The sequence below is a fragment of the Myotis myotis genome, unplaced genomic scaffold (assembly GCF_014108235.1).
Source record: "Myotis myotis isolate mMyoMyo1 unplaced genomic scaffold, mMyoMyo1.p scaffold_m19_p_16, whole genome shotgun sequence".
In the NCBI taxonomy this organism is placed as follows: domain Eukaryota; kingdom Metazoa; phylum Chordata; class Mammalia; order Chiroptera; family Vespertilionidae; genus Myotis; species Myotis myotis.
Genome location: NW_023416320.1, coordinates 40,210,237 through 40,237,154, shown reverse-complemented (window position 1 = coordinate 40,237,154; position 26,918 = coordinate 40,210,237). Strand labels below are relative to the sequence as shown.

At 40.1% G+C, this 26,918-nt stretch overlaps 1 protein-coding gene across 1 annotated transcript in view; it reads right to left on the bottom strand.

The window, feature by feature from the left end:
* The window catches only part of PI15 (peptidase inhibitor 15), a 33,626-nt gene extending 7,112 nt beyond the window's left edge, over positions 1-26,514 (bottom strand). The window contains exons 1-5 of the mRNA XM_036338564.1: positions 26,393-26,514; positions 25,490-25,796; positions 4,505-4,623; positions 2,987-3,119; positions 2,522-2,637 (exon numbers count right to left, since the gene is read on the bottom strand). Of these exons, the coding sequence (XP_036194457.1) occupies positions 2,522-2,637; positions 2,987-3,119; positions 4,505-4,623; positions 25,490-25,762 (641 nt within the window). The 5' untranslated portion in view covers positions 25,763-25,796; positions 26,393-26,514. The remainder of the gene's footprint in view (positions 1-2,521; positions 2,638-2,986; positions 3,120-4,504; positions 4,624-25,489; positions 25,797-26,392) is intronic.
* Between the last annotated feature and the right edge of the window lie 404 nt (positions 26,515-26,918).

The following is a 26,918-nucleotide window of genomic DNA, read 5'->3' as shown; positions in this document are numbered from 1 at the left end:
ATAGCCTGGTGTTAGTAACTAGAGTACTGGGAAATAGCAATATAGCCAACAATGGGAAGGAACTTGACTGTTCAGGAGAAATCTGGTTGTCAATAATAAAAAGTCAGGGTAGAAAATCAGACGACAGTAGGTAAGAGGCTAGCATATGAGACAGGTGGTTCTCCGAGTCTTTATTTAAGACCTGAACAAGACCAAGCAGGGACTCAGAGCCTGTCTCTATAGGGCGTGAAGGTCTCAGTTTAAACGTCAGTTAAAAATTCACACTTATCTATAAAACATTTATGTACACACATGTAAAACCTGCTGATTAACGACTCATATTACAACACGAGATGAGATCCTAAGACTGCCCGCCAAATCTAGTTTGTTCTACACTCTGGCCTCCAGAGAGGCTTCCTCAGGCGGAATTCTGATGCCATAAGCTGGCTCAGAAACATCCAGGGGCCCCATTCGCTGGTGAGTGCAGCTCCCTCACCTGGGTCCTAAGTTCCCCCGTCCTCTATTCAAAATTGTATTGCTCTAGGTATCTCTACCCAAGCTACATCTTTATCAAGATTATGCTATTTTAATTTGACATTTTTCTTTTTACTATACATACTTCTTGAAGTTATATAGCACATATTTTGGTAACATTAATTTAGAAGTACAATTTTATTATCTGTAATAATTATATGTTACGTTATGTACTTTTACATAAATCACAGATTTTTGTCAAATAGAGAATAACTAATTGTGTTCATTAGTAAATCTGCCAACTAATAAAACTATTATTTATTCTTTTATTGTTTTGTCCTAGTGCATGTAACTAAATTCTCCCTCCCTGTCTCTGTCTCCCCCATCCCTTCTTACTTTTTACCCTGAAAAACGATTAGGCTTGAGGTAACTTCACACTGGCATTAGAAGAATCATATTCACATATCAGCCAGGATTTGAAAACTTTCTTCATTGCCCCAGGTTTCAAAATAATGGTCTTTTATTACAACAAATATAGCATATGAACACAATATCTTAATCTCCTGGACCCATAAAACAATCAAATCTTTCATCGATAGTATGAGAAATTCTAGTCATTGGCCCAAAACAGAGAAGTTAAATGAATAAAATAAAAATGTCTTTCATCATCTGGGGAGGACACTTGGCTTCTTTGTGTCAGAAAGAAAGGTCAAAGCTTAACAGGAAAATATAAGGAGACTGAAAATATCAGTCAAATGCACAGTTCCATACTTTTCATAAAGCAGACACATTCTACTTTCCAAATCTTATTCTTCTAGTAATTGTGAAGAGGGGTCCATCGGGGAAATTGCTATTTCTTTAACTCTGCAACAACACTGGCATACTACCACACACATGAGTAATGCAGCTGTCTGTGAAACATTTTCTCATTCCCTCCCCATACTGGCAATGCTAGAGAAAATCTTTGGGACTTACTTTGGAAAACACCAAGAATGTCATAAATCCTTTGCACATTTTGGTATTTACTCCAAATGGGAACAGACTCATGAATAAACTGCAATCTTTTATCAGCTGAAGAGTTATTGTTATCAAGAAGGCATTTTCCCGAATGTTAACGCATGCTTATTTATTGCAAAAAAAGTTCATAAATATGTCCATATTTTAGAAGCTGTAATCAGTTTCACAATATTTTCATATGTGCCATAGGATGAAATTACTGAATACTTTTTAATACTGAAATTTCAATCATGGCAAAGCCTCAATTGAAAAAGAAGTCATAGCTTGTAAATCTCCCCTTCTGATATTGAATGCCTCCCTAGTCATCTATGGAATGAATAAACTATAGTTTTCAATTTTACTCTTAAAACAAAGAAGGAAGAAAGGCTTGTTTTGCTTTCCTAGGGAAAAAAGTAAGTTGACATTTTGGCACTGAGAGGTGGGAATATCATGGTGTTGATAAATTCCCTAGAAGATTATGTTCTGATGCCTTTTCATGTAGCTATCAAAAGCCTGGGAGTACAGAGTTTATTTTACAATCGCCATGACAAAGGAAAGACCGTGCGGAGAATTTAGTGAATCTCCATACTCAGATTGTTTTGCCACCAGTTTTGGCCCAGGATCCTTCTCCTTGTGCAAAGAAGCCTTTCAGCTCATTTTGTCAGGTTTATGAGAATAATGAAGGATTCAAGATCAGAGGCCCTTGTATTTAAGTCCCACTCATATTAAAATACCCAACAGACTGCCCTAGCTGGTTTGGCTCAGTGGATAGAGCATCGGCCTGAGGACTGAAGGGTGCCAGGTTTGATTCTGGTCAAGGGCACATGCCCAGGTTGTGGGCTCCATCCCCAGTAGGCAGCGTGCAGGAGGCAGCTGATGAATGATTCTCTCATCATTGATGTTTCTATCCCTCGTTCCCTCTCCCTTCCTCTCTGAAATCAATAAAAAGAAAAAGTCACCTCATTAAGGTAACAAGAGGCACATTAAAAAAAAGAAAAAAAATACCCAACAGACTGAAGATATTGAATAATCATGAAAGGTCCGAGGAAGCAGCCGGCCACCTGGGACTTACTTGGGGGCATAGTTGCACACCAGGTACACTGCACGGCGCCACACGGTTCCCCACACGTTCATGTTTTGGCAAGTATGAATCGCACATCCGATCCGATTGGAGGTGGCCCAAACCATCTGCAGGAACAAACCAATATACCATTACTGAGGCCAAAGCTCAGAACACGCATGTTCACCAGAATAGGTCCCGAGACATGGAAGCATGCAACACAGTGAGGATTCTCAGATGGAAGGCGGGGTGGGGAAGAGATTAACCAAAAAATGTATATGCATATATGCATAACCCACGGACACAGACAATCACGCCGTGAAGGGCTGTGGAGGGAGCAAGAGTGGGGAGGTGGGGTCAGTGGAGGGGGAAAGGGTTCGTCTGTAATACTTTAAACAATAAAGGTAAATTTTAAAAAATAGTTAAGACCATTTTTTAAAAGTATGACCCCAAAATTAACAAGAAAGTTGAAATAACCTGTGTATAATGTGTACACATGGGGCCAAAACATCTCATTGGACATCTGGGGTTGCAGTCCTGGGGATACGGAAAAGCATAGTCTTTCACTTCATCGTACCATGGCTTGACCAACTGGAGAATAGAGCGATATCTAGATATCAAGATAAACAATGAGAACTTAGAACACATGGCAGGCTCATGTTAAATTGTAAGTTAATTGTTCATTATGCAGATTATTCACAATGAATCAAGAGCATGCCCACCCCTTACAATTACCATCACCACCCTGTAGAATCCTCTATTCCTTCAAGTAGGACCAACATAAAAAAGCCCAGAGTTGGATCAAGTGATCCTATATTTGCATAAGTTTACATCTGACCGTTTCAAAAACAGACATGTAGATATTTCGGGACTTATCATTTTATCTTGTTTTATCTATGTCAAAAATTTCTTCCATCAGAATCTTATGCACAATTAAGAGTTGACATATTAGAAGTAATTATTATACTAGAACTCAGTGTGGGGTTTTTTCTTAAACTTATATCACTTTAATTTTAATAATAGGACACCTGATTTTTTCCCCCAACATGCAAGAGACTGGGCCTTTGGAAGGTTGTATGATGACATTGCACAGTGGCAGGAAAATTATCCCATCACTGGGAACAGCTTTTCCATAGTTGCATATACTTGCAGATAGGTGTGTATGTACATATGTGTGTGTGTGTGTGTGTATGTATATATGTATATATATATGAATACGTATAATTTTTATAACAGAGATATATGCAACCAGGAAAAAGTTGCAGACACACAAGAATGGCTTCTGCCATTGTCAGGATTTTCTTGAGGTAGAAGAGACAAGATACGGGGTATAGCACAGAGGTCAGCAAACCGCGGCTCGTGAGCCACATGCGGCTCTTTGGCTCTTCCACAAAATACCACGCGCGGGCACGCACATACAGTGTGATTGAAACTTTGTGGCCCATGCGCAGAAGTTGGTTTTCGGTCTGGGTGAGTCTATTTTGAAGAAATGGCGTTAGAAGAAGTGGGGGTACGTTCGCTGAGGTCGACCCCTCAGATTGAGGACGTTTTTAGCAAAGGCCAGCTTAGGAGGACCCTAATTAAGTTAATAACAGTGTACCTACCTATATAGTTTAAGTTTAAAAAATTTGGCTCTCAAAAGAAATTTCAATCATTGTACTGTTGATATTTGGCTCTGTTGACTAATGAGTTTGCTGACCAGTGGTATAAGCACATGCTGATCCTTTCGCAGCTTCTGGGATGTAAGTGCAGAATGCAGGCTAAGGGAGGGTGCTTCAAGGGTGAAATGGGAAACTGGTCGTATTAGGTCCTTTGAACCAATTACTCCTTGAAGATATCTAGAACAGCCAGGGGTCCAGCACTTGTGCCTGGCACATAGCAAGCACTCAATCAACAGTTGCTGAGATGACTTGAAATTGGTGTCACTCCCCCGTTGGAGTCTCTGAGCAATGACGCTGTGTGGACATAAAGGGTGCCAGGAGAACCGCTTCCTACCTTCCAGTTCGCACAGAGAGATTTTGGCCCAAAAATCTCAGTAAGTAAGAAGGTCCATGTTCCCAAATGCAGGTGGCGGCCCAGGCCTCAGCAGATTTTGCAAGATTTTCATCCCAAACCTGTGAAGGGGAAAAAAAGCCTTTAGCTTTGCCAGGTTTTGCTGGTAAGAAACAAAAAGGAAGAGGGCAGAAAAGGTGCTACTGTTCCCCAAAGTTCTTTCAATGCTGGTTCGTGAGGCTGTTTTGACTAAAACAAAGCCAATCCAGGCCATTGATATTTGAAGTTCTATAATGTAATATGATTATGCCACCAAAATATTGTTGTTTTTATAGTGTCCCTAGATCTAAAGTCTAGACGTCAGTTTTAGTAAAGGGTTGGTTAACAAAAATACTGTATCTAGGTGTAAACTGGGGACACCTCATACTGACCACTGAAGTTTGAATACCCCAAAGTCAGTTGATTTCCCTAGAGGCCATCTTCACAGCAACAAGGAACCATGCTATTAAAATATCTTAAAAACTAATATGATCAAAGTTATTCAAATCAGTTTATCAAGATTAATAACGTCTAATATTATACTGAAACTTTCAAAGGTCCAACTATATTAGCATGCAATAAATCCCATAGAGCTTCCACATTTTACATCATTTGAATCTTTGGTAATGATAACGTGCGAATTACAGTTTATTTGGCATGAACTGGAAACAAACCATGATAAAAAGTAACTTGACTATGCTACATGGGGCTGCTATAAAAATATAGTGCATTATGATTCAATTAAATAAATGATGAAAAATGGTAGTTGTTCTTGAAAAGAACGTGGTTTACACTGGCAAGGGTGTTACGGGTGTATAATGACTTTTCCATCATTAAAATATTTGTGGGATAAAATTTAAATGAGCCTTAGCTTTAGTATACATTTGTATTAGTTACTATATGGATTGACATTCTCATTTCCAAAGCTGTATGGGGAAATCAAGCTCTGAGCGTATGTGGACCTTCCAATAATAAAGCAACACTAGCATGATGGTCTATTTTCTAGCAAGTTACAAGGTACAAAGCACAAAGTATAGAATATTTATAATTCTTGTACATAAATATAGAAAAAATGCTTTCAAAATTTCTCCCTGGTGAAAATATAATTTAGTGAAGTATTTATCTCTTATAAAAATGATTTTGAACTAACAAGTTCAATACCAGGACATTATTTTATAAATTATTTAAATATTGATATACTATTCTGTCTGAAGAAATTGGTTCAGATTGTGATTAGACAGTAGATAGTAGTATATTTTGGAAGGTAAGATTGTGTATGAAAAAGGAAGTGATAGTCTTATGTTACTCAAATGCAAATGAGGCATGGATGAGGCCTGTGGAGATGTCCTTCTGCTAATCATTGTTTTCCTGCTTTTCATAGACTTTCTTATCTTATCATCCTTTTGGTGACTTTCTCTTCCACCAGATTGTGTGGAGCTAAGCAAGACTCCCCTCCATTAGGGTTAATAGCCCTTAGTTAACTATGTGTTACCAAGCAAACTCATGGGACTGCTTGATCATAACACTATGAAGCCACAGTCCTCAAGGATAATGGGATACATAGATTTATTTAATATAATAATATATTTAACTAAAAGGAAAGTAATCTAGTGACTTTGAAATAAAACAGGAAAAAATTAAATAGATGAACTCTTCAAGAGACGCTTTCGCCCAGCCGGGTGTAGCTCAGCGGTTGAGCGTCGACCCAGGAACCGAGAGGTCACCGGTTCACTTCCCGATTGGGGCACATGCCCAGGTTGCGGGCTCGATCCCCAGTGGCGGGCATGCAGGAGGCAGCCGATCAGTGATTCTCTCTCATCATTGATGTTTCTATCTCTCTCTCCCTCTCCCTTCCTCTCTGAAATCAATAAAAATATATTTTTAAAAAAAGAGACACTTTCACTGTAGAGACCATGGCAGCTGCCCTCAAAAGAGATTTGTTAGTTACTCAGAAGTTGTTTTAAATGAGAAAAACAAAGCCATCACACATACATTGATCTAGAATTGCATTAAAATAAGCTCACAAGCCCAACCGGCATGGCTCAGTGGTTGAGCATTGACCTATGAACCAGGTCATGGTTGATTCCTGGTCAGGGCATATACATGGGTTGTGGGCTCAATCCCCGGTGTGGGATGTGCAGAAGGCAGCCAATCAATGATTCTCTCTCATCATTGATGTTTCTCTCTCTCTCTCCCTCTCCCTTCCTTTCTGAAATAAAAAATATTTTTAAGGTAATAAAAAAAAATAAACAGACTTAGAAAATTTGTATAAACTCAGAATTATTTAGAAGGATCTGGAATAATTCTGAGATGAAAATGCTACTTCTCCTTTGCCCATGTACAAGGAGCTGTAGCAAGACACACTTTTAGTTATCCAGAATATAATTTTCCCATTTTGTGTGTTAAATTAATGTGGCAAAATATTACATAATATCATTTTAATAAATAATGTTAAATACAGTATCAAAAATGAGAATAATGCTCATTCTATAATATTTTATGAGCTAGTGTCTGTGTATTTGTTTTTCTCTAAATTGATATTATACTCTTTTACAATTATGAAAAAGATTTTGTACTACTATTTTATAGTTAATTTCTTAGCTCAGTAAAATCACTATTTGACAGAAATTATATGAATCACTATTTCAAACTTCTCCTTTGTTTTGTTTGTAAAAACTGGGCAAAGTATACCAACAACATATAATAAATTTATAATGAAAATTATAGAATCATAGGACTGAAATGAACTTTTAAAAGCATTTGTTTGGTGAACTCATCTATTATCTATTCTTCTGATGTTTGTGAATAAAATATGGGTTATAGTTCATCAAAATACAAAACAACACAATTAATTCACAAAGGACTTCCAGATGGAATAGCATAAACCCAGTTTGTCCCCTGGAGGGTTCTTAACTAATTGTAGTCACTTGAGCAAAAAATGCATCCAAATATACAGATATTGTATATGTCAAAAAGATAAACCAAAAGTTTATGCCTGAACAGTATTTTACGTGAGCATTCTTTTTAACTGTGATAGGGGATTCTGATGGGAAGACAAAGTATTATTACTGATTGATGCCTACTTTTTTTTAGGGGTTTCTATGTACAAATGTCACCATTACAATTTTGGAGAAAATAGTTGTGGGAGAGGAGGAATAAGGACTCTCTCTCTCTCTCTCTCTCTCTCTCTCTCTCTCTCTCTCTCTCTCTCTCTCCCCCTCTCTCTCCCTCTCTCTCTCTCCCTCCCTCCCTCCCTCCCTCCCTCCCTCCCTGGTATTTACTTTTAGGGAACTGATGGCAGGGGTTTCTGCCTGTCTCCATGTCCCTGAAGGAAGGTGCTGGAAGCTTGGTGGGCACTGGCCAGGTCCCACACAGACAGTGGGTCACTTTCCCTCCCTATGCAAGAGATGACCAACTCTCCCTTTGATGCCCACTACAGAGTAAGTCAGAAAGTCCTGCACTCTTTCTTGCCTCTCTATCCCCGAGCAGGACTCACACCCTTCTTATAGAGAGAGGTGTATCCAGCTGGAGTAGGGAGCGCTGAAATGTGAGGGTTACATCAATCACACCTATTTGTAAAATTGAGACCTGCCTTCGCTGCCTCTGTCTTTCTTCATTGGTTACCACTCCCATGAGAAAGTGAGTAAATTATGTATCCCCTGATCTTTGTGGTATTTGATTGTATTAATTTGATGAGAGGTCTTTGAGTTTGGAAAATAGCAAGCAATGATACTTTATTTAATAACAATAGGAAATTTCAACAAAAAAACTGGGGCCTGTAGGGAATGGCCCAATATTATCTATTCTTTCTTAATGGCCCAATAATTATCTGTTCTTTCTTAATCAGAAGCTCTGAACTACAATGAATGTTGCCAGTATAACCATGTGAAAGAATTTTAACAACTTACAGAAGTTCAGGGCCCTGGCCAGTTTGGCTCAGTGGATAGAGGGTCAGCCCATGGACTGAAGGGTCCGGGTTCAATTCTGGTCAAGGCCACATACCTCGTACCTTGGTTGAAGCTTGATTCTTGGCCCCCACCGGGTCCTGCTGGAGGCAACGAATAGATGTGTCTCTCTCACATCAATGTTTCTCCCTGTGTGTCTCTCCCCCTCACTTCCACTCTATCTAAAAATCAATAGAAAAATATCCTCAGGTGAGGATCAACAGCAACAACAGAAAATTCAGGGAATGAAGATGAAAATTGCTAAGCATTTAAGTTGATATATAGGGTGTCCCCCTAAAATGTGTACATGCACTTTGAATAATTATTAAGCCAGTGCTTATTAAAGTACATTTCATTTTTAAAATTGAGCTATCAGAAGTTAAAGTGTGTATACATTTTTTTGGGACACCCTGTATACCTTTCCGTTTGCTTGATGGGCATCTGCTGAATCTCTCTGAGTACCTGTGGCATTTATTTGAAATGGCTTTAATATTATCCCCTACAAATACAGCAACAGAACAAAGGACACCCAGGTGACTCACTTAACGTTCTGTGGAATTCCTAGTAAACATACAATATATTATTCTCTGTTGGTGAAAAAAAAAAAAACTGAACACCTGATACTTAGCTTTCATTCAACCAGATTCAACATTCTGTATTCCCTATAAATAGATAAGATACTTTCAAAGGTAAGTTAGTTGTGGCACTTAAAATCTGATCTTGCCTCCTAAAAATGAGGCAAAAATTAAGAATATGTATGGATACAAAAAGATATTTACTGGACCCACTAGAGGATACTATAATTAAATCAGGTAAATCACAAAACAAATATAGCTTAAGACAATGTTGGAGCATGCGTATACTTGTAGGTGTACCCTATTGACCCAAGTGGTTTTCTTCCATTCTCTGTTGTTAAGAACCATTTAGTTGCTCAGCTCATAAACTGATTTAGCTTTGGGCTCAAATGCTCACCATGAGCTATTCTGCTTATAAAGTCAGCACCTTGTCTGTGGCAACCACATAGTTGGACTGAGCCATGAGAAATACCCCGGATTCAAGCTGATGTCATGTAAATATCTAAAAGGCTTGTGGCTCCAAGAGAGAGGAGGGATGTGACAAGAACGCAGATTCTCAGCAAGTTCAGAGGTCTTTAGAGCTTGAGCCAAAGACATACAAAACCGAGTGAAAGGATTTTCCATCGCGGGAGAAGGTTGTTGACATTCTCAAGTGGACAGAAGAACTAGCGAATGATAGGCTCCGGCCAGGGGTGAGGTTGTTTTCTCGGCCGTTTCTGTAAGCTCGGTATCCACAACAGTGTCGCAGCCAGATTCAGGGAGCACGGTGCCATCTGAATCTCTCTTCTTAAGTCCCAGTAATATCTCTGGACAACAAGAAATTGAGTCTAGCGGGATGGCAACCTAAAATTACTTGGGAATATATCCTTGACATTATTTGAGGCGACAGACTGTTTTTTTAAGTGGGTAACATCTTTTAATTCCAAACATAAGAATTAAATGTAGAAGTATTTGAAAGAGTCAAATTGAAGTTATTTAAAAGGGTAGATATATCTGGATGAAGAACCTGTGCATATTTGATATTATTAAGACTTTTAATGGTTAAGAGAATGTGGCTTATTAAAGCAACAGGTTAGCCTTGTAATTTCAATAAATATATCAATGAGTAATTATTTATATTTGTGATTTTAAGTTGAAAATTAGAAGACTTGTTAAATTTTTTTAAACAGTATTGCAAAATTTAGAACTTGAGAGTCACTGTGTACCTTAGACTTTTAAGACATTACCTATATAGAAATTATTATTTTCAATCAATCAACTGAAATACTTTTAAAATCAAACATATTAAAACTATCAATGCTGTTTTGAGATATTTAATTTTTAAAATTTGTTAGTAACAAACGTTAAGGAAATGTGATTGCCAAAGTTTGCTAACTCTATGGATACAACCAGAGATTAGGAAATGTAAGCTAAGTTAAGGAAGAACCAGGAATATTACTTGAGTAAGCAAAAGATACCTCTTGACAAATATAATACACAGTTGGAATCCGTCTTCAAAGACAACAAATGTTAAATTAAAAAAATCATACTTTGAGTCTTTGGAGTCATATTTCTAAACTGGTTATGATAGTAATGGTACTGGAGACAGTATGGCATATGCTGTCGACATTATTTTCCTGGAAATTTATGTGGTCATTCCTTGTATATTAAGATAACAAGCAAAGTCAATTTAGATAGACACGTTTTGGAGTTTTTAAAAAATAATTTAGCTAGGACTGTTTGATGTTTTCCTGCATTGGTCAGATTGGGGAAGGAGTATTGACATACAGAAGTGGGAAAGAGCCATTAAAAAGAAGTTAAGTGATGACAAAATTATTTCCTCTGAGGGCAAAAAAAAATGCTTTTAATACACTTTAAAACAGCTTTAAATCATGGGCATGATTGCAGCTCTGTTTTGAAATTGATGGGTTTATTCCCAGTAGGTAGAAATGCATGTGAAATGCCAGTAAAGAAAACTCAGAGCTGAGGTCCAGGGTTAACCGGACAGGAGGGCAGAAATGAGTATTGGGCAGGAAGGCTGGGGTCGGGGGAAGTGCGGTAGGACAGAGAAAGAGGAAGGGAAATTTCTGGTGTTCTTTAGATTAATTAAATGATTTTAAACTGATTCTACTTTATAAGAGAAGTAGAGAGTTAAAGGAACTTGATTAAAAAATTCTCTGAAGCCACAACAATTCCTATAAAAGATGGAACCAAATTATATCATAAAATATCTAAGTGGGGTCCTAAGCATTTGGTAAATGTTTAAAAGAAGATAATGAAGACTTCCCTCAGGTAAGATGAATGCCACCTTGCAGGTAGGTGGGGTAAATTTCTGTAAAGAGATGATGTAAAGTGCACTTTTTTGGAAGGATCATTGCTAACAGCATGCATTTCTTAAAAACAAACCAATAAAGCCCTTTTTCCTCATCCCATTTTGTCTTCTAATTATTGCAGTATTCTTCTCCTTCTAACAATAAAATTCCTTGAGAGTTGTCTTAATTTAGAATTTCCAGTTTTTCTTCTTTTATTCTTTTTTGAGCCCCGCATAGAGATTCCCCACTCCACCTCCACTCTACCCAACTGCTCTCCTCAATGGCCTGGTCACCAACTTCCTTGGTCTATCAGCAGCTCTTGGCATGATCTAGCCTGGGGAGGGCAAACTTTTTGACTTGAGGGCCACAATGGGTTCTTAAACTGGACTGGAGGGCCGGAACAAAAGCATGCATGGAGTGTTTGTGTGAACTAATATAAATTCAAAGTAAACATCATTACATAAAAGGGTACGGTCTTTTTTTTTTTTTTTTAGTTTTATTCATTTCAAACGGGCTGCATTCAGTTTGCCCACGGCTGATAGCCACTTGCTCCTCCTGGACACACCCCCATTCCTTTGTCCTTGGTCTCACCACCCCGTACTTGCCTTGTTGAGCTCTGGTTGCTGATTTTCCATGTTTGGTGGTTCCTCCTCATCCTTCCAACCTCTATGTGCTGGAGGGGTCCCAGGGCAGAGAGTCAGTCTCTCTCTCTCTCCTGCTTTATCTGTATTCACTGCCTACATAATCTCCTTCAGTCTTATGGATTGACATGCCCTTTACATGCTATTGATATTATCTCTCCAAATTATATCTCTAAACCTCTCACTTGAATTCCAAACCTAGGTACTTTAAGCCTCAACCTAACTTGTCCAAAGTTGAGCTCCAAATACTCACAACCCTGCCCCACTTCCCACCCATAACCTGCAGTCTTCCTCCTGTCAGCAAGTGGCATAGCCCGTCTTCTAGTTCCGGAGTCACCAATCTGTCCCCTTGCCTGTTCATGTATATCTATGGCTGTTTCCAAACTACAACTGCTCTTGTATTGCTCAGGCTAAAAATCTAGTAGTCAACTCTGTGCTTTCTTGGTTTCATAATCTTTATTTGCTCCACCGGCAAATCTTGTTGATCCTGCCTTCAAACTACTGTATATACAAAAGATAAGTACTGAGTGCCACCACTATTGCCACACCTGGTCAAAGCCACCATCATTTCTTATCGGGATTACTGAAAGGGAATTTTAACTGAGGGAGTGATCCATATGTATAAATAAACGAGGGCATGAATAAAAGCGAAAAAAAATAAATTTAGGATTTGAGGTAAAAGTACTTAAATAAGATTGGTGATTAGGAAAAAATGGAAAAATTTTAAGTGCTTTAAAACTATGCATGGCTGTAAAACTACTTCAGCCAAGTGCTGAAAATGTCCAAACTCTTTAAATATAATTAAACTAAATGATTGCATTGTGGGGATGGTCTACTCATGAAGATGACTAAATGTAATATTGGGTATAAGATTACAAAGTGCACCTGCTGCTTGACCTCTGGACAGTTATATGGAGAGAGAGAGAGAGAGAGAGAGAGAGAGAGAGAGAGAGAGAGAGAGAGAGAGAGAGAGAGACTCAGAAATAAGTGAATTTGCTGCACCCAAAGAGGCTACTCCTCCCCTCTCTAAGCAATTGCTAATTGCTAACAAGTAGGAAGTGGACTCAGTCTCTCTAGACATTACCATTTTCAGGATAATCTAGAAATCCTGATATACGTGTGAAATATATCAACTTTTACATGTAGGCAGTTAACTTTTAAAAATACAAAATTATGTACAGTTCAATACCATACAGAGCAAATTAAACATACCTACTAGAGTGGTTGATGGGCCTGCAGGTTATGAACTCTAATGTAGGGTGTCATTGTCATCATTCCACCTACACCAATGAGTCCTCTTCCCACTTCATATCCATGGATAGTGGCAGGACATAGCAACCCTGTACCTGCATTTGCCTCAAACCTCCTCGCAATAGACTTACCACATGGGGAGGGCTGCTTTGTCCTCAACAATGGCAAGTGCAAGAATGCAAGTTTCCATATTAACCAATAGGATTCTAGGGAACTGATTCATCTAGACAGCCAGTAAATGAATATTTATTGGGAGGCACTGGGTACTATGAATTCAACTGTCAGCAAGACTAACAGGGACTCTGCCTTGCAGCTTAGGGAAGAGACAGGCAACAAAAGCATTACCAAACAAATAAGCAAATAATTGCAAATGACAATAAATTACATACATTTAGCATTATACAATTCAATATACGTATATGGGGGTGGGGATGGGGAAAAGTGGGCTTACAGTTGTAATACAAATAAATAATACAATTTTAATAAATAAACATACAAAAATAAACTTTGTTTCATGTACTCACAACTGTAAACCTACTTCTGCCCATCCCTGTATAATAGATACAATGCAATCTATGAAGAAGCTCTGAGAAAACCATGTGCCACTAAGTTTGTTTCCTTTGAAGTGTCCTTAGTCAATCAAGTACATTCCCATGTAAGCCTTATCCCATGTCACACACATCTGTAGCTCCCCCCGACATGCTATTGTTTGGAAACAGGTGTTGAGTGAGCATTCAGTGACATTTTATGATGATATAGCAAGTAGCACTGGAATAATTCTTTTGGGTTAGCCTCATCTTTGTTTCAGTGTATAGTCTCTGGTTAAATAAGTGGATATTTGAGCCACCAAATACTTTTCTCAGCTCAGTTTTGTGTCCTGAACCATGACCTGAGATAATTCTTAAAGCGTGTGTTAGAGTTCTCACCTGGGAACTTCTCCAGGATCCCCAGGGGAAGCTTTGGGAAGAGATGCCTCACCCACCCCTGGACCAGAGTTGGGGATCTTGACTGTGTCTTGCAAAGTGGTTCTGCTCTCGAGGGCAACAAGTTATCTAAAGCCCTACTTGGGGGGGGGGTGTCATTCTGATCATGAAGAACTTTGGGCCTCCTCTCTCATATCTCACCCCTACTCCTCCCTCTTTCCCCACTGCACTCACACACCCCATGAGGGGCTTTGGAAGAAGGGGCATTTCTGGTAGTTAATGTCTGTTAATTTTCACTTTATGAGCCCTCATATTCGTATCCTTCCTTTCAGCCCTGGTCTGTTATTGATTCATGTACCTGGTGACAGCGAGATGCTCTGTGAGGATGTCTGCTATGTGTACACATGAAAGACTTATGGGTGGGAGGGGTAGAAAACAATCCTGAATGCTGCTGTACAAATAAGCTGATATCACACATCCTGAGAACAATCATTCCAGGGGAGGGGACATGTAGTCTGCAGCTACATGGGTACGAATACTGAGATGACAGATGGTGTTCATAGTGCCTGTTTAGACAACATGGGAACTCTAAATGGATTTACCAACTGAGGTATCAAAAGTAACATATGGAAGAACAGTGTGCATCACTTCCTGAAAAGTCTAAAAACTGGAAAGAAAGGCTTCAAAAATGTAAAGTAAGGGAATCTCTTTGCATTATAACCTCACACTTGTACTTAAAACACTCATTTGACCTACACATGACTTAGTTAATGAAGTTGCGGGAGACTTTGGCCACCACATCTGCCAACCTCCCTTGAGGGTGCATCTGCAGAAGCAGAGCAAATGGGGACCAATGTGTCATCACCACTCTGCGCTGGTCAGGCCACCTCCATTCCAGGCACCTCGCTGTCAGAATAACACACACAGGTTAGAACCCAACCAGAGATACCAACCAGGTGAAAGCCCGTCTTTGCCCAGAGCCACACTACTTCCCAGGAGTAAGGGGCGAGGGAGTACCTCGAATCTCCATTTCCTTAAAGACACAACTCTTACCTTTCCCAGGATTTTCAGAAAAGCAAACCTCTTTGTGCAATCTTCCCTGATAGGCAACACTCTGGAGGCCAGAAGTGGTGTAGACAGCAGGTATTGAACACAAAAGGGCTGGAGACTAAGAAAGCGCTGGGTGACTGGGGTCAGGGGTCAAAGACATAGATGCTCACAGCCTCCAAAGACCTGAAGCACTATTCTAATGCAGAATTTCCCACATGGTGTCCAAGGAAGAATGCAGGCAGCAAGGTTCAATGCCACGGGAAGAAATACTTTCTAATATTCAATGTTGTCCTCAGATGAAATGCATGTAGGGAAATGTCCTAGAGCAGGAGATGAACACATGCAGGGGAGTGTGTATTGCTGACTTTCCAAGCATGGACTTTGGGGTCAGGCAGAACTGTGTTCTTAACCTTTTGACCTGCTCTCCAGGTTCAGGTTTCCTGTCTGACTGCGGTGAAGGCTGGGTGAGCTAGTGACTGAGAGCATGGAGCCCAGCTCAAGCAGCGCAAGGGTGTATGTAATGGTGGATGCTATTAGTAGTGGGGGTCCAGGCCCTGGATGGTAGTGAATGAGAAAGCCGCCCCAAATGGGAAGCAGTGAGGTGCCCTTTGATCACATCATCTGGCAGCCTAAAGTTTGAGAGCCATCAAGCTTTCATCTCAGCTAAGCGTGTAACCAGATAAAGGTAAGCCAGGCAAACCCTAAAGCAACTAAATAATCAGAAGCAGAATTATGTCTAGATAACAAGGAACTTGCTTCCGGGGGAAAATAACATCAGACAGTGGGAGATAAAACTTAGGGGGATTTTAGAAGTTAAAACTTATGAATTCCCCAACTTAAACCCGTCTTTCACATATGTTGTGTCTCTAAATTTGAAGACCGTTTCATGGTGGACTCTAGCAATGCCCTGCTCTCTGGGGAAATACAATGCCCATTGGCTATCATATAATTCCGGAGCTGTGAGACAGGAAGACATTTTCACGCGTGGTTAGTTCTTTTCCCCGAACTCAGCATCACAGCAATCTAAAAAACGGATTCCTTGATTGTTAAACTCTCCTGTGATACACGTGCAAACCCCCTCTCTGGCCATTGCACTGAAGAAGTGGAATGCCTTTCCGCCTACCTACAACCTGCTGGCAGCTAGATCTCCCTGGAATGCAGAGACCCAGATTGGGGAGAAGGTTCCTATTTAATGAAATTATGAAATGTGAATTTGATGCACATTTTAGGAGGAAAAAACATGTGTCCTGAAGTAACATTGCTGGACTGTTTCCGTTTGGAGTATGTGGTGTGAAATTTTAAAAGTCATGAAAAGTTTAGTTTGAAAATACAACTTGTTAGGCATTCTTTCCTCTTTGTATCCAAAAAAAAAAAAAATGCTTGATACCTGATTTTAGACACAATGGGGAGCATAGCCTGGAAACAATGGAGCCCCATCCCTCCAAACCTCACTCTAGGATAGATTTTGTACCAAGCATTCTTTCTTGACCAGTTTGAGCTGTTAGTCTTTCTTCTCATTGCCCCTCCCCACCATTCTTAAGAAATTCTCACAATTTAACATTTCAAGTTCCGCCCAGCTGTTGAATAGCCACTGACTGGCTATTAAAAGGTTTTCAGATGTACTACACTCAGACGCCACACTAGTCAGCTGCTAGTTTTCTGAAGTGCTTTGGATAGTTTCCAGAAAGACCTTATTCTGAATGTGTCAGAAGGACTCGATGGGCCTGGTGCTATTTAGGCCCCCGAAACAGATTTGAATTCGTGTTGATTTAAGTCTCAGCACTTATTCTTTACAAAACACAAAAACATGAAGCTTTCTTGCAAACATTCTTGAGTTGATTCCCAGACATAAAAACATCCATCCATGCTGTCTCCATGATACTCCCCGACCCCTTATGCAAAGTGGTCCATTTTGATGAGCAAAGCATATGCCCATCTAACATTCTTTGTAGTGGAGCAGCGATTTTCAACCCTTTTCATCTCAGGGCACACATAAGCTAATTACTACTATTCTGCAGCACACCAATTTTTTGCCAATCTGACAAAAAAAATAAAGGGGATATAATTTTGATTCATTCACACTGGACAGCTATTATTGTGTTGGCTGTTTTCATTTTTTTTTTAATTTGACAATGTAAGAGGAAAGAAATCAGTGCCCCTGACTAAATAGTTAGGTGCTGGATGTTTTAGCAATTCTTGCACCAGCTGAAAATTGCCGGATTTGAAGAATGTTCCCTCCCACACCCACTAGCTACTTCTTTCAGCCTCCATAGGTGTGTTCCTGGATGGTACACCTGCAGCCCTTATAGATAACCTGACCCCCACTCTTTACTTTCTGGTCTTCAGCTCAACTCAGAAAAACCCAGTTGTTCTGCTCAAAACTGAAGGCAGCTCCTTGCCTGCTTTCTCACACAATCACTTACCCCCATTGACTTGGTCTCTACATGTACTTGGTCACGTCCCTGTGGCCTTAAACTGTATGAGGCTTCAATTATCGCTCACCCAGACTGACAAAGTAAATAATGACCTCTGGATGGATTGTGCTCCCTGCCTTTACTTCTGCCTCCCTCCGACCCCTTCCTCATGCTGGAGCCATGATGTGAATGAATGATATAACTTCCCTGCTTCAAACCTTCAATGAATGATCTAACTTTGATCTTAGAATAAAACTCAACAAGTTCCCGCTTGCCTTCCCAGCCTCATTAAACATCACTTTTTCCTTAATCTACTCCCTCCAAGCACACCCCCCGCCCCAACCCCGCCCTTTCAATTTCTATCCTTGCCTGCAGCACACCAAGCGCCTTCTTGGAACATGCTCTCACACCTACAACAGGTTCTCTCTTTCCTTAATGCCCTCCTCTATAACTTTTATTTATTTTTCACAGTTGATATTTGAAATATTGCCTTTTAGAAGCCTTCCCGGCCTCTCTATCCTAGTCCAAGTCTGGTCTAGGTACACCCCCTGTGATCCCAAAGCACCCCTTAGCACTCAGCTCACTGTGTGCCCACTCATTGGTCTGTGCGCAGTGCTCCTATGGAAGGGTGTCCCAGCTCCCCACTCACCCCCTCAGCAGAGTGCCAGGCACCTGGCTAGATACTGCGGGAGGAGCGATTGAATGCTGCATGGCTCTTGCCTACCGAGCACCAGAGCCATGTGCTCTTTACACTCATGCCAGTGGACGTACTTCATTCAATTGCTCCATGATATTCACTGCGTGTTCTCTGTAGACCAGGTATGGTCTACCAATACTCAACAGGAATACAATACAATTCTCTTCCTGCACTGTTGTATTTGGTCAAGTATCCTTTGCCACAAAAAAACACACACAAAAAAACGCACTGTTGACTCTTGGGAAATATGGCCACCCTATATATGGTCTCTGTGTGATCACAGCTTTTCTGTCTTCCACCTAATGGTGACCTTCTGAATTGCATCCTGTTCATGTGTTTACATTTGTGCTTCTTTGGGGTCTGTCTTCAAATGGTCTCAAACCAAATGTTCTTAAGCTTCCCTCCCTCAGCTGACTCCACGCATGGAGAGCTGAGCATACACCACCAAGTGATACTAAGCAACGTGCACCTTGAAAGAAAATTCCTACCAAACGTGCCCAGTCTCCATCTGAAGCCAAGGCACTTGAAAGGTTCTGCCTCTAGAGCAGGAATGCGGAGTGCTGGACCCGCGCCTCCTGTCAGCAGCCACCTCCCCGCTCACCACAGGCTGGCAGCGGCTCTCAGGAGGCCTTCAGCCGCCAGAGAAGCATTCATCGAAAAGATTTAGGTTAGACACATCAAATTTCTCATGTTTATCGCAAGAAATTGAGTTATCTTTCTCGAATGAGAGGAAATGCGCCATCTGGGACAATACATGGTTTTATTTTTCCAGAATAATAAGGACATCACATGTGTTCAACTATTGAATAAAGAAAAAAAAAGTAATTTATATTATCTACATTCTCTTCTTTGTGAAACCCAAATAAATGAAATCAGCATTTTTCATTATTCCCAAGTCAGAAATCATTGTAGGCAAGTAGTTTATTGGTTATTTCCGAGGGTGAATTAATCTATTCTCCATTCATTCACTTGAGTCATGCTTTCTGTTATGTTACTACCTGCTGTGACTTGGTAACTAGTATTTTTCGCTTTTTCAGAAAAGCATAAGAGGCCGTGTTCCTTTAGCTTTGCCAATAACATCTGCAGGCACCAAACAAATGAAATCGGCCACATTATCAATATAGCTGTGTTAGCTTCTTGAAATTACATTATACCTTTTATTTTCAGCTTTAAGTGCATCCTTATCTTCACACTGCCCCTCACCTGCCTTCCCACCATTCTCTACTACAGTGGTCGGCAAACTGTGGCTCGTGAGCCACATGCAGCTCTTTGGCCCCTTGAGTGTGGCTCTTCCACAAAATACCACGTGCGGGCGCGCATGTACAGTGCGATTGAAACTTCGTGGCCCATGCACGGAAGTCAGTATTTTGTGGAAGAGCCACACTCAAGGGGCCAAAGCCGCATGTGGCTCGCGAGCCGCAGTTTGCCGACCACTGCCTAGATGTGAGGATTGCTATCTCACACACTACACTTCAGTTAGTTGTTACTGCCTGTCACTGTATAGATGTAGGTGCCCAGCTCCCTCCTACCTGTGCCTAAAGCAATGGCATCTCTGACTCAGTGGTTGTCACCTCTCCTGTCCCTTTCATTGCTGACCAAAGTCCATCAATTGCCAGGATCATCTTTCTAACATGCACTTCTGACCCTGCTCTAAACTCCCACAGACTCTGGGATCTTTGTATTAAATGATCCTCAGTTTCCTTTCAAACTCCCCCTAAATCTGGTCGATGGACTGTGATTTCCCCCTTGGCAGTTTTGTTCATGCCTCGCTTTAACCTACCCTAACAGCCGACCCTGCCCCTTCCTGATCAGGAGTCTCAATGCCCCTCCTCCAAAGAGCTTTTTGATTTTGTCAACTAGAGATTATCACTTCTTTCCTTGACTTCTCCATGGTATTTATCTGGACCTCTTTTATTACATCAATCTTATGCAGCAGTGTATTATACTGAATTATATGCTTAGTGGTTTTTTTCCTGTTTGTTTTGTTTTCTTTTCTACTGTTTTGTTTTATACTTTAAAGACAGAGATTCATGTTATCTTTGGATCTCATATTCTCAGGGAGGGACTTCAAATTTTCTAAAGTTAATTTACTCAATTGACTTGGATTCAAAGAAGATCCTACAAATTTTACTCCATGTGTGAGTCTTGCAATTTCATTCTTTTGGGGATAATTCTTATTCTAAGAAACTAGTGTGGTTTGTGGTTTAGAGTCATGGTTTAAGCTGCCCTTAGGAAGAATGAAAAGCAGCTGGTGTCCAAGGAGCTCTGGAAATATGTCAATAAACTAATTGGAGAACAGAAGCCAAGAGGAGAGAAGTTTGACTTGCATATCTTAAGCTCTGTCTATATAATGACTTTTTTGAAATTATGCAAAACTTATTTTGGGTGCATGTGATAAAATTTCTGTAAAAATATAAATTTTACAGTTGCCCCTTGGTATCTGTGTGAGATTAGTTCTAAGGCTCCTACAGATACCCAAATCCGTGAATGCTCTTTATATTAAACTAGAGGCCTGGTGCACAAAATTTGTGCACTTGGTGAGGGGGGGGGTGTCCTAAACCGTCAGTCGGACATCCTTAGTGCTGCCACCACTGCTGCACTTCCAGCTGTGAGCCCAGCTTCTGGCTGAATGGCATGCCCCCTGTGGGAGCCCACTGACCACCAGGGGGCAGCTCCTGCGTTGAGCGTCTGCTCTCTGGTGGTAAGTGTGCATCATAGCGACCGGTAGTTGCGCAGTTTGGTCGATTTGCATATTAGCCTTTTATTATATAGGAATGATCTAGTCTTTGCAGACAGGATACGCACATCCTCCAGATATTTTAAATCATCTCAAGATTGCTTATTATGCCTAATACAATGTTAATACTTGTTTTACTATAATATTTAAGGGATAATTACAAGAAAAAAGTCTACATATTATAGGTCTGACTATATAGCAGAGGTCCTCAAATTACGGCCCGCGGGCCACATGCAATTACAAATACTGTATTTGTTCCCATTTTGGTTTTTTTTACTTCAAAATAAGATATGTGCAGTGTGCACAGGAATTTGTTCATAGTTTTTTTTAAAACTATAGTCCGGCCCTCCAACGGTCTGAGGGACAGTGAACTGGCCCCATGTTTAAAAAGTTTGAGGACCCATGCTATATAGTATATGTCAGCAACTATGTAATAGGCTATTTCAAATATATTTGATCTGCTGTTGGTTGAATCCATAGTTGGAGAACCCATAGATAGGAGTGCTGACTGTCATATCAAAATTAAAGCTACTTAAAAATAGAGATAACTAAACATAGACTTAGCACCCTGAGAGCTTAAAATGAAGAAGTTTGCAGAAATATACAAATAACTGTAAATCCAGTTCCATTTTGATGAGAGCAGTATAGGTTATGAGAGCAGTATAGGTTATGAGAGCAGTATAGGTTATGAGAGCAGTATAGGTTATGAGAGCAGTATAGGTTATGAGAGCAGTATAGACATACAGGTTATGGTGCTTCAAAGGAGAAATCAAATGAGGTTGTGATCAAGGGAAATACCAACAAAGGACACGCATTCTGATTATAACTTGAAGGGTAGGATTATAGACAATGGCAGACATTAATTAGGAAACATTAGAAGGAGAAGAAATGGCATAGGAAAAGGTTCTGAGAGAGAAGTTGGAATGAGAGAGATTACCAATCAATCTGGTGCCATTAGGAAAAGCCCTGAGCTAAAGACAGCCTTCTATGAGGCTCCCATAGTGATATAACTCACTGATGGGGACAATTTGTACACTTGGCTGGTGGCCATAGTGAGCTAAGTGTCCCAAGTTATTGAGATACAGAGTAGAGCTGGGAACTGAACTCATTTTCAAATTGTTCATAATCCAAATCAACGTTGAACAAGTTAAAACAAAGATAACTGTTCAATTGAGATCTTCATTTTTCACCTGAGCTTAGAGATTAAAGTCAACTACATCCTGACCTCCAAGCTACCTATTATATTGTACCTCCCTCAATAGTTTCTCTGAGTCTTCTTGAGGGGTCCATTGAATTATTTCCATGGGTCAGTTTACTCAGGGAGGTCTACAATTTCACTACATGAAGCATATTTTTTAATGGAACTAATAAATTTCCTGTCTCAGGGCCTTTGTCCTTCCTTACTCTTCCCTCTGCTGGGAATGATCTCCTCTCACCTATCAGTGTGGCTACCTCCCTCCTCTCTCTCCAGGATACTCTCACTGAGCTCTTCTCTGACCACCTTATGAAATTTCACAACCTCACCACAATCAGCTTCCTGTTTCTTCATAATCTTATTATCTTCTGATGTACTGTGAACTTTATATAGTTATCTTGTTTATTGTCTGATTCCCCACCCCAGATGGCTAAGGAGTGACTTTTTTATTCATGAATGTTTCCCTAATGCTTAGAATAGGGCCTATGTATTAAATTAATGAATACTTATGCAAATGAACTATATGCAGTGTTTATTTTTAATACATTTTTAATTATTTTAGAAAGAGAGAGAGAGAGGAAGGGAGATGAAGAGAGAAATATGCATGCAAGCTCAGAACATCGATCCCTTCCTCCTGGCTGCTTCCTGCATGCTCCCTACTGGGGAGCAAGCCTGCAACCCAGGAATGTGCTCTGACCTGGAATTGAACCAGTGACTTCTTGGTGCATGGGATGACACTCAACCAACTGAGCCATACTGGCTAGAGTTAAATGCAGTTTTTACATGATAATTGAGACAGTCATATGTTGCTTTATAGGACTTAACTGTTCTAAATACTATTTTTCATTAACTTTCCTGAGTTAAGGAGGATTTATAGAGCATCTATCATCTAACCAGCACCGAATCTGGTTCTTAAAAAGTAAATTATATGTAATAGCTCCTGTATCTGAAAAAAACAAAAAAGAGGGGAATGGCAAATAAAATATGAATGCTGTAGGATTTCAGTTGGCAATGTAAAGAAGGACACAAAGATATCCCAATATCTCCGGGGGTTGCCTCCAGTAGAATGCTTGCTAGATCTAAATACACGTACATAGATGCTCCCAGTACAAGCATGGGCTTTGGAATTACACAGACCTAAATTCTAATCCCAGTGATCCGGTTCCATATGGATAACAACCCACACCACCTTGGCCTATTCATGAACTTCTCTGGGTCTCAGTGATTTAAAGGGTAAAAGGAAGACCATAGTCTTAACCTCACAGGGAAAATGTGAGCTATCAAATGAGGTCATCTGTGGAAACAATTAACCAAGTCCTTGGCACATAGAAGCAATTAAATAAATAACATGTGGAATGAATTAATTCTTGATCAGTGGGGAAAGATATAACTAGAAAAATGTGGCTTTCTTCATTCTATTTCTACTGCATTGTACCCCACCTATGCCTTTATTCATGATGGTTCTTCTTCATATCATAAAAATGGTGAATTGCATCATGTACTGATGGGTTCTTATGTAAATTATCATTCCCATTTTACAGTTAAGAAAATTGAGGCTCAGCAGTTTAAGTAATGTATACAAGACAATAAAGTAAGCAGCAGAGTTAGGATTTCAACCCAGATGAGCTTATCTCCAAAGCCTGTTCAGTTGTCTTGAGTCTCTGACTGCGTAGCTATGTGATCCCCGCCCTAAACCCACAATCTGGATATTACATTTTTCTGAGTTCAATAGAACCTTATGCATATTACTCCATAATTGAGGGTAATTTTGAAAACATATTTCTCTTCTTTCTATGTCTATATGTCACCTTCTAGAAACACCTCTTCAATGTGCATAACTCTTACTACTTTAGATCTTGAATAGGTTTTCGCTGGGCACCTTTCACAAGAAGTTCATAGAAACCCATAAAAGTTAATGTTTATTGAACATCTATTTTGCAGTAGGCTTTGGTCTAATTGCTCCACCACTCACCTTATACATTCCTCATAACAACCCTGTATAGCAGATACTACCTTTACCTTCATATTAGAGATGATGAAATGAATGAGGTAGTGAATTCACTCAGCTTATATCCCAGGACTGGGGTTTAAACTCACACATTTCGATTCCAGAATTCATAGTCTTAATCATGAGGCTATATTGCCCCTTATGCACTAGGACTGATTACATCGCCTTTTCCTATTTCTTTAAAAATTCAAAGAACATGCATTTTTATAGAGTCTAAACTGCACTCTTCTGAACTATGACTCTCCTACGCTTGGCAAGCCTTTGATTTCCCTCTGACAGTGATAGCTGCAATTAGTCCAACTTAAAAAGCAGACTTGAATAAAATAGATGGAATTTATAATCTGATCGGAATCCCAAAATTTTAGGTCAGCACTTATGAAGAGTTGTTAGTGGTATCTCCCCCCCACCCCACCCCCACAAACCCATCTTAGAAACACCATATCGGTGGTCTCCATTGCCTTAAATAGGCTCCAAGCTGTGCTCTTAGAAGGTACTGGAATTTAAACCATAACCTTGCATAAATTCAAAACCAAAGAGAAACATTAAAAAGACATCTATCCTTTCAATACCATCCCAATTTGAAACGTTCTAAGTAAAATGATTTCAGCCCAGAGAGCCTATTTTAAGAGAGAGCAAAGAATGTGTTCAGAGCAAGTTGGAACAGCAGGCCAGTCAGTGCACACTGGCTCCCCTGCTCTCTGCGGGGCAGAGCAGTAAATCACCGGGAGGCAAGAGCAGCGTGTTCCCTGAGCACACTGTACATGAGCATCAGAAATGCCCTGTCCAAGAAAGGGAAAGGACTCCTACCCAGACAATAAATCATGCCCGCGAAACCTATAATTTGAAAAAAAAATGATTTTCAATAAATGTCTTAACTGGGACATTTGGCTATCAGCTAAACAAAGCCCCCAAAATTTTCCATGAATTTTTTTTTAAAGTGGACCTTCCAACTGTGACCAGTCAACACACCTCCCTCTTTACCTTTGTTTCTTATATAAGACCTGATTCATGGATGGTTCTGGAACCCACAAAAGTTCATGAGACACCCCCCACCCCCTTTCCTTCTGTAATAGGACAGCACCTAAGCTCACCAGGCACACAGGACTGGTTCTGGAAGCAGGTAAAAAGCGCCCCGCATCTCATACAGACACTCTTTAGGTTCCTCTCACGTCCGATTGGAACAAAGCATTCTCACCCAGGACGTACAGAAAAATTCCTCTTACCATGTATTCCATGTTGGCGGCCGGTGGGAACACTTTGCCCCGGACCTGGTTATGATAGTCAAGGATGGCGATCATGTCATTTTGCGAAATGTAGCGCTTCCGCCTGGCTTTGGGGATGTCCGCAGAATCGAGCTGAGCTTTCAGAGCGGCTTCAATATCAGTGAAATTATTGGTTGGCGAGGATGAGTCAGTGGAATTGAGTAAGACAACAGCACTTGCCTCACACAGAAGGGAGAACAGGAGCGCGCCGCTGACGGCAGAGGTTGCTGTCATTTTGAGGTTGGAGGAAGGCACCGAGTTCCCTTTGCTTGAAATCAGAAAGGTAGAATTAGGGTCGAGGAAAGGGGGGAAATGGGCCCGAGAATGTGGATGTACAAGTTGTTATTTGGGAGCATTGCTTGCTTTGGTTTTTCTCCAAAAAAATAAAAATAAAAAAAATTAAAAATCCAAGCACATGTTGAATTCAAGCCTAGGAGACCACCTATAGTAGCCTCTTTGCATTTTGCTTGGTGTTAATGAGACAGACTCCTAAGAGGAATTTCCTACAGCTAGAGAAAAATTAGCAGTCTGACTACTAACCCTAAAATGCATGTGAGCATGTGAGCCATTTGTCCTAAATTCCTGCACCACAAAATGCATTACTGCATATGTATTTTCAGAGGGAAATCTTTAGAAATTAAAATTCATCTGGAGAGTGAAGAGGGGGAAAAAATGCATCGCAGGTAACAGCAGAGAATGTGCTGATAATGTCTCCCAGACACATATGGACACCAAGTGAGAGAAACATACAAACGAGCCATAACCATCCAAACTCATTTCTAAAAGTTAAAAAAAAATTTAAAAAGTGTGAGCTACTTTAAAATCAATGCATGCAAAATAAACTTGTTGAGCTAAATAGCTTACCTCTGCACAATGCCAAAATGAATATTTTGTTCTTCCAAAAATGTAAAGTCTTTGCTAAGTTGTAGTATGAACTCTTGTAAGAGGAGTGTGTCTTATTACAAACTCTGAGAGTAAAAGCCTGCAAGATTTGAATGCTGCTGGCTACAGGAGCAGCTAACAGCTTTTATATGTCCCAGTCGGCAACGTCCAGAAAGGGCAGTCTTTCTTAGGGTCTCTCCCAGCCAAAATCAAAGGGGAGGGGTTTGGGATAGAAAAAGAAAGAAAAAAAAAACAGTGATTGGGTGGCAACCTTTTTTATGTGGGTGGTGAGGAAATTGAGTCACACCCACAGCTTACAAAGTACAAACCATACAAGACAAACCCCTTTTTCTTTGGGCTTCTACCTTTACTGTGAGTGGTTAATTTCCCCCATTTAATAGTTTCTAGTTCCTGGTTCCCATACAAAAAGAAGAAAGAAAGAAAAAAAAATAAGAATGTGAGTTCTTGAAAACACAGATGCCTGAGTAACAAGGAGTACATTTTTTAA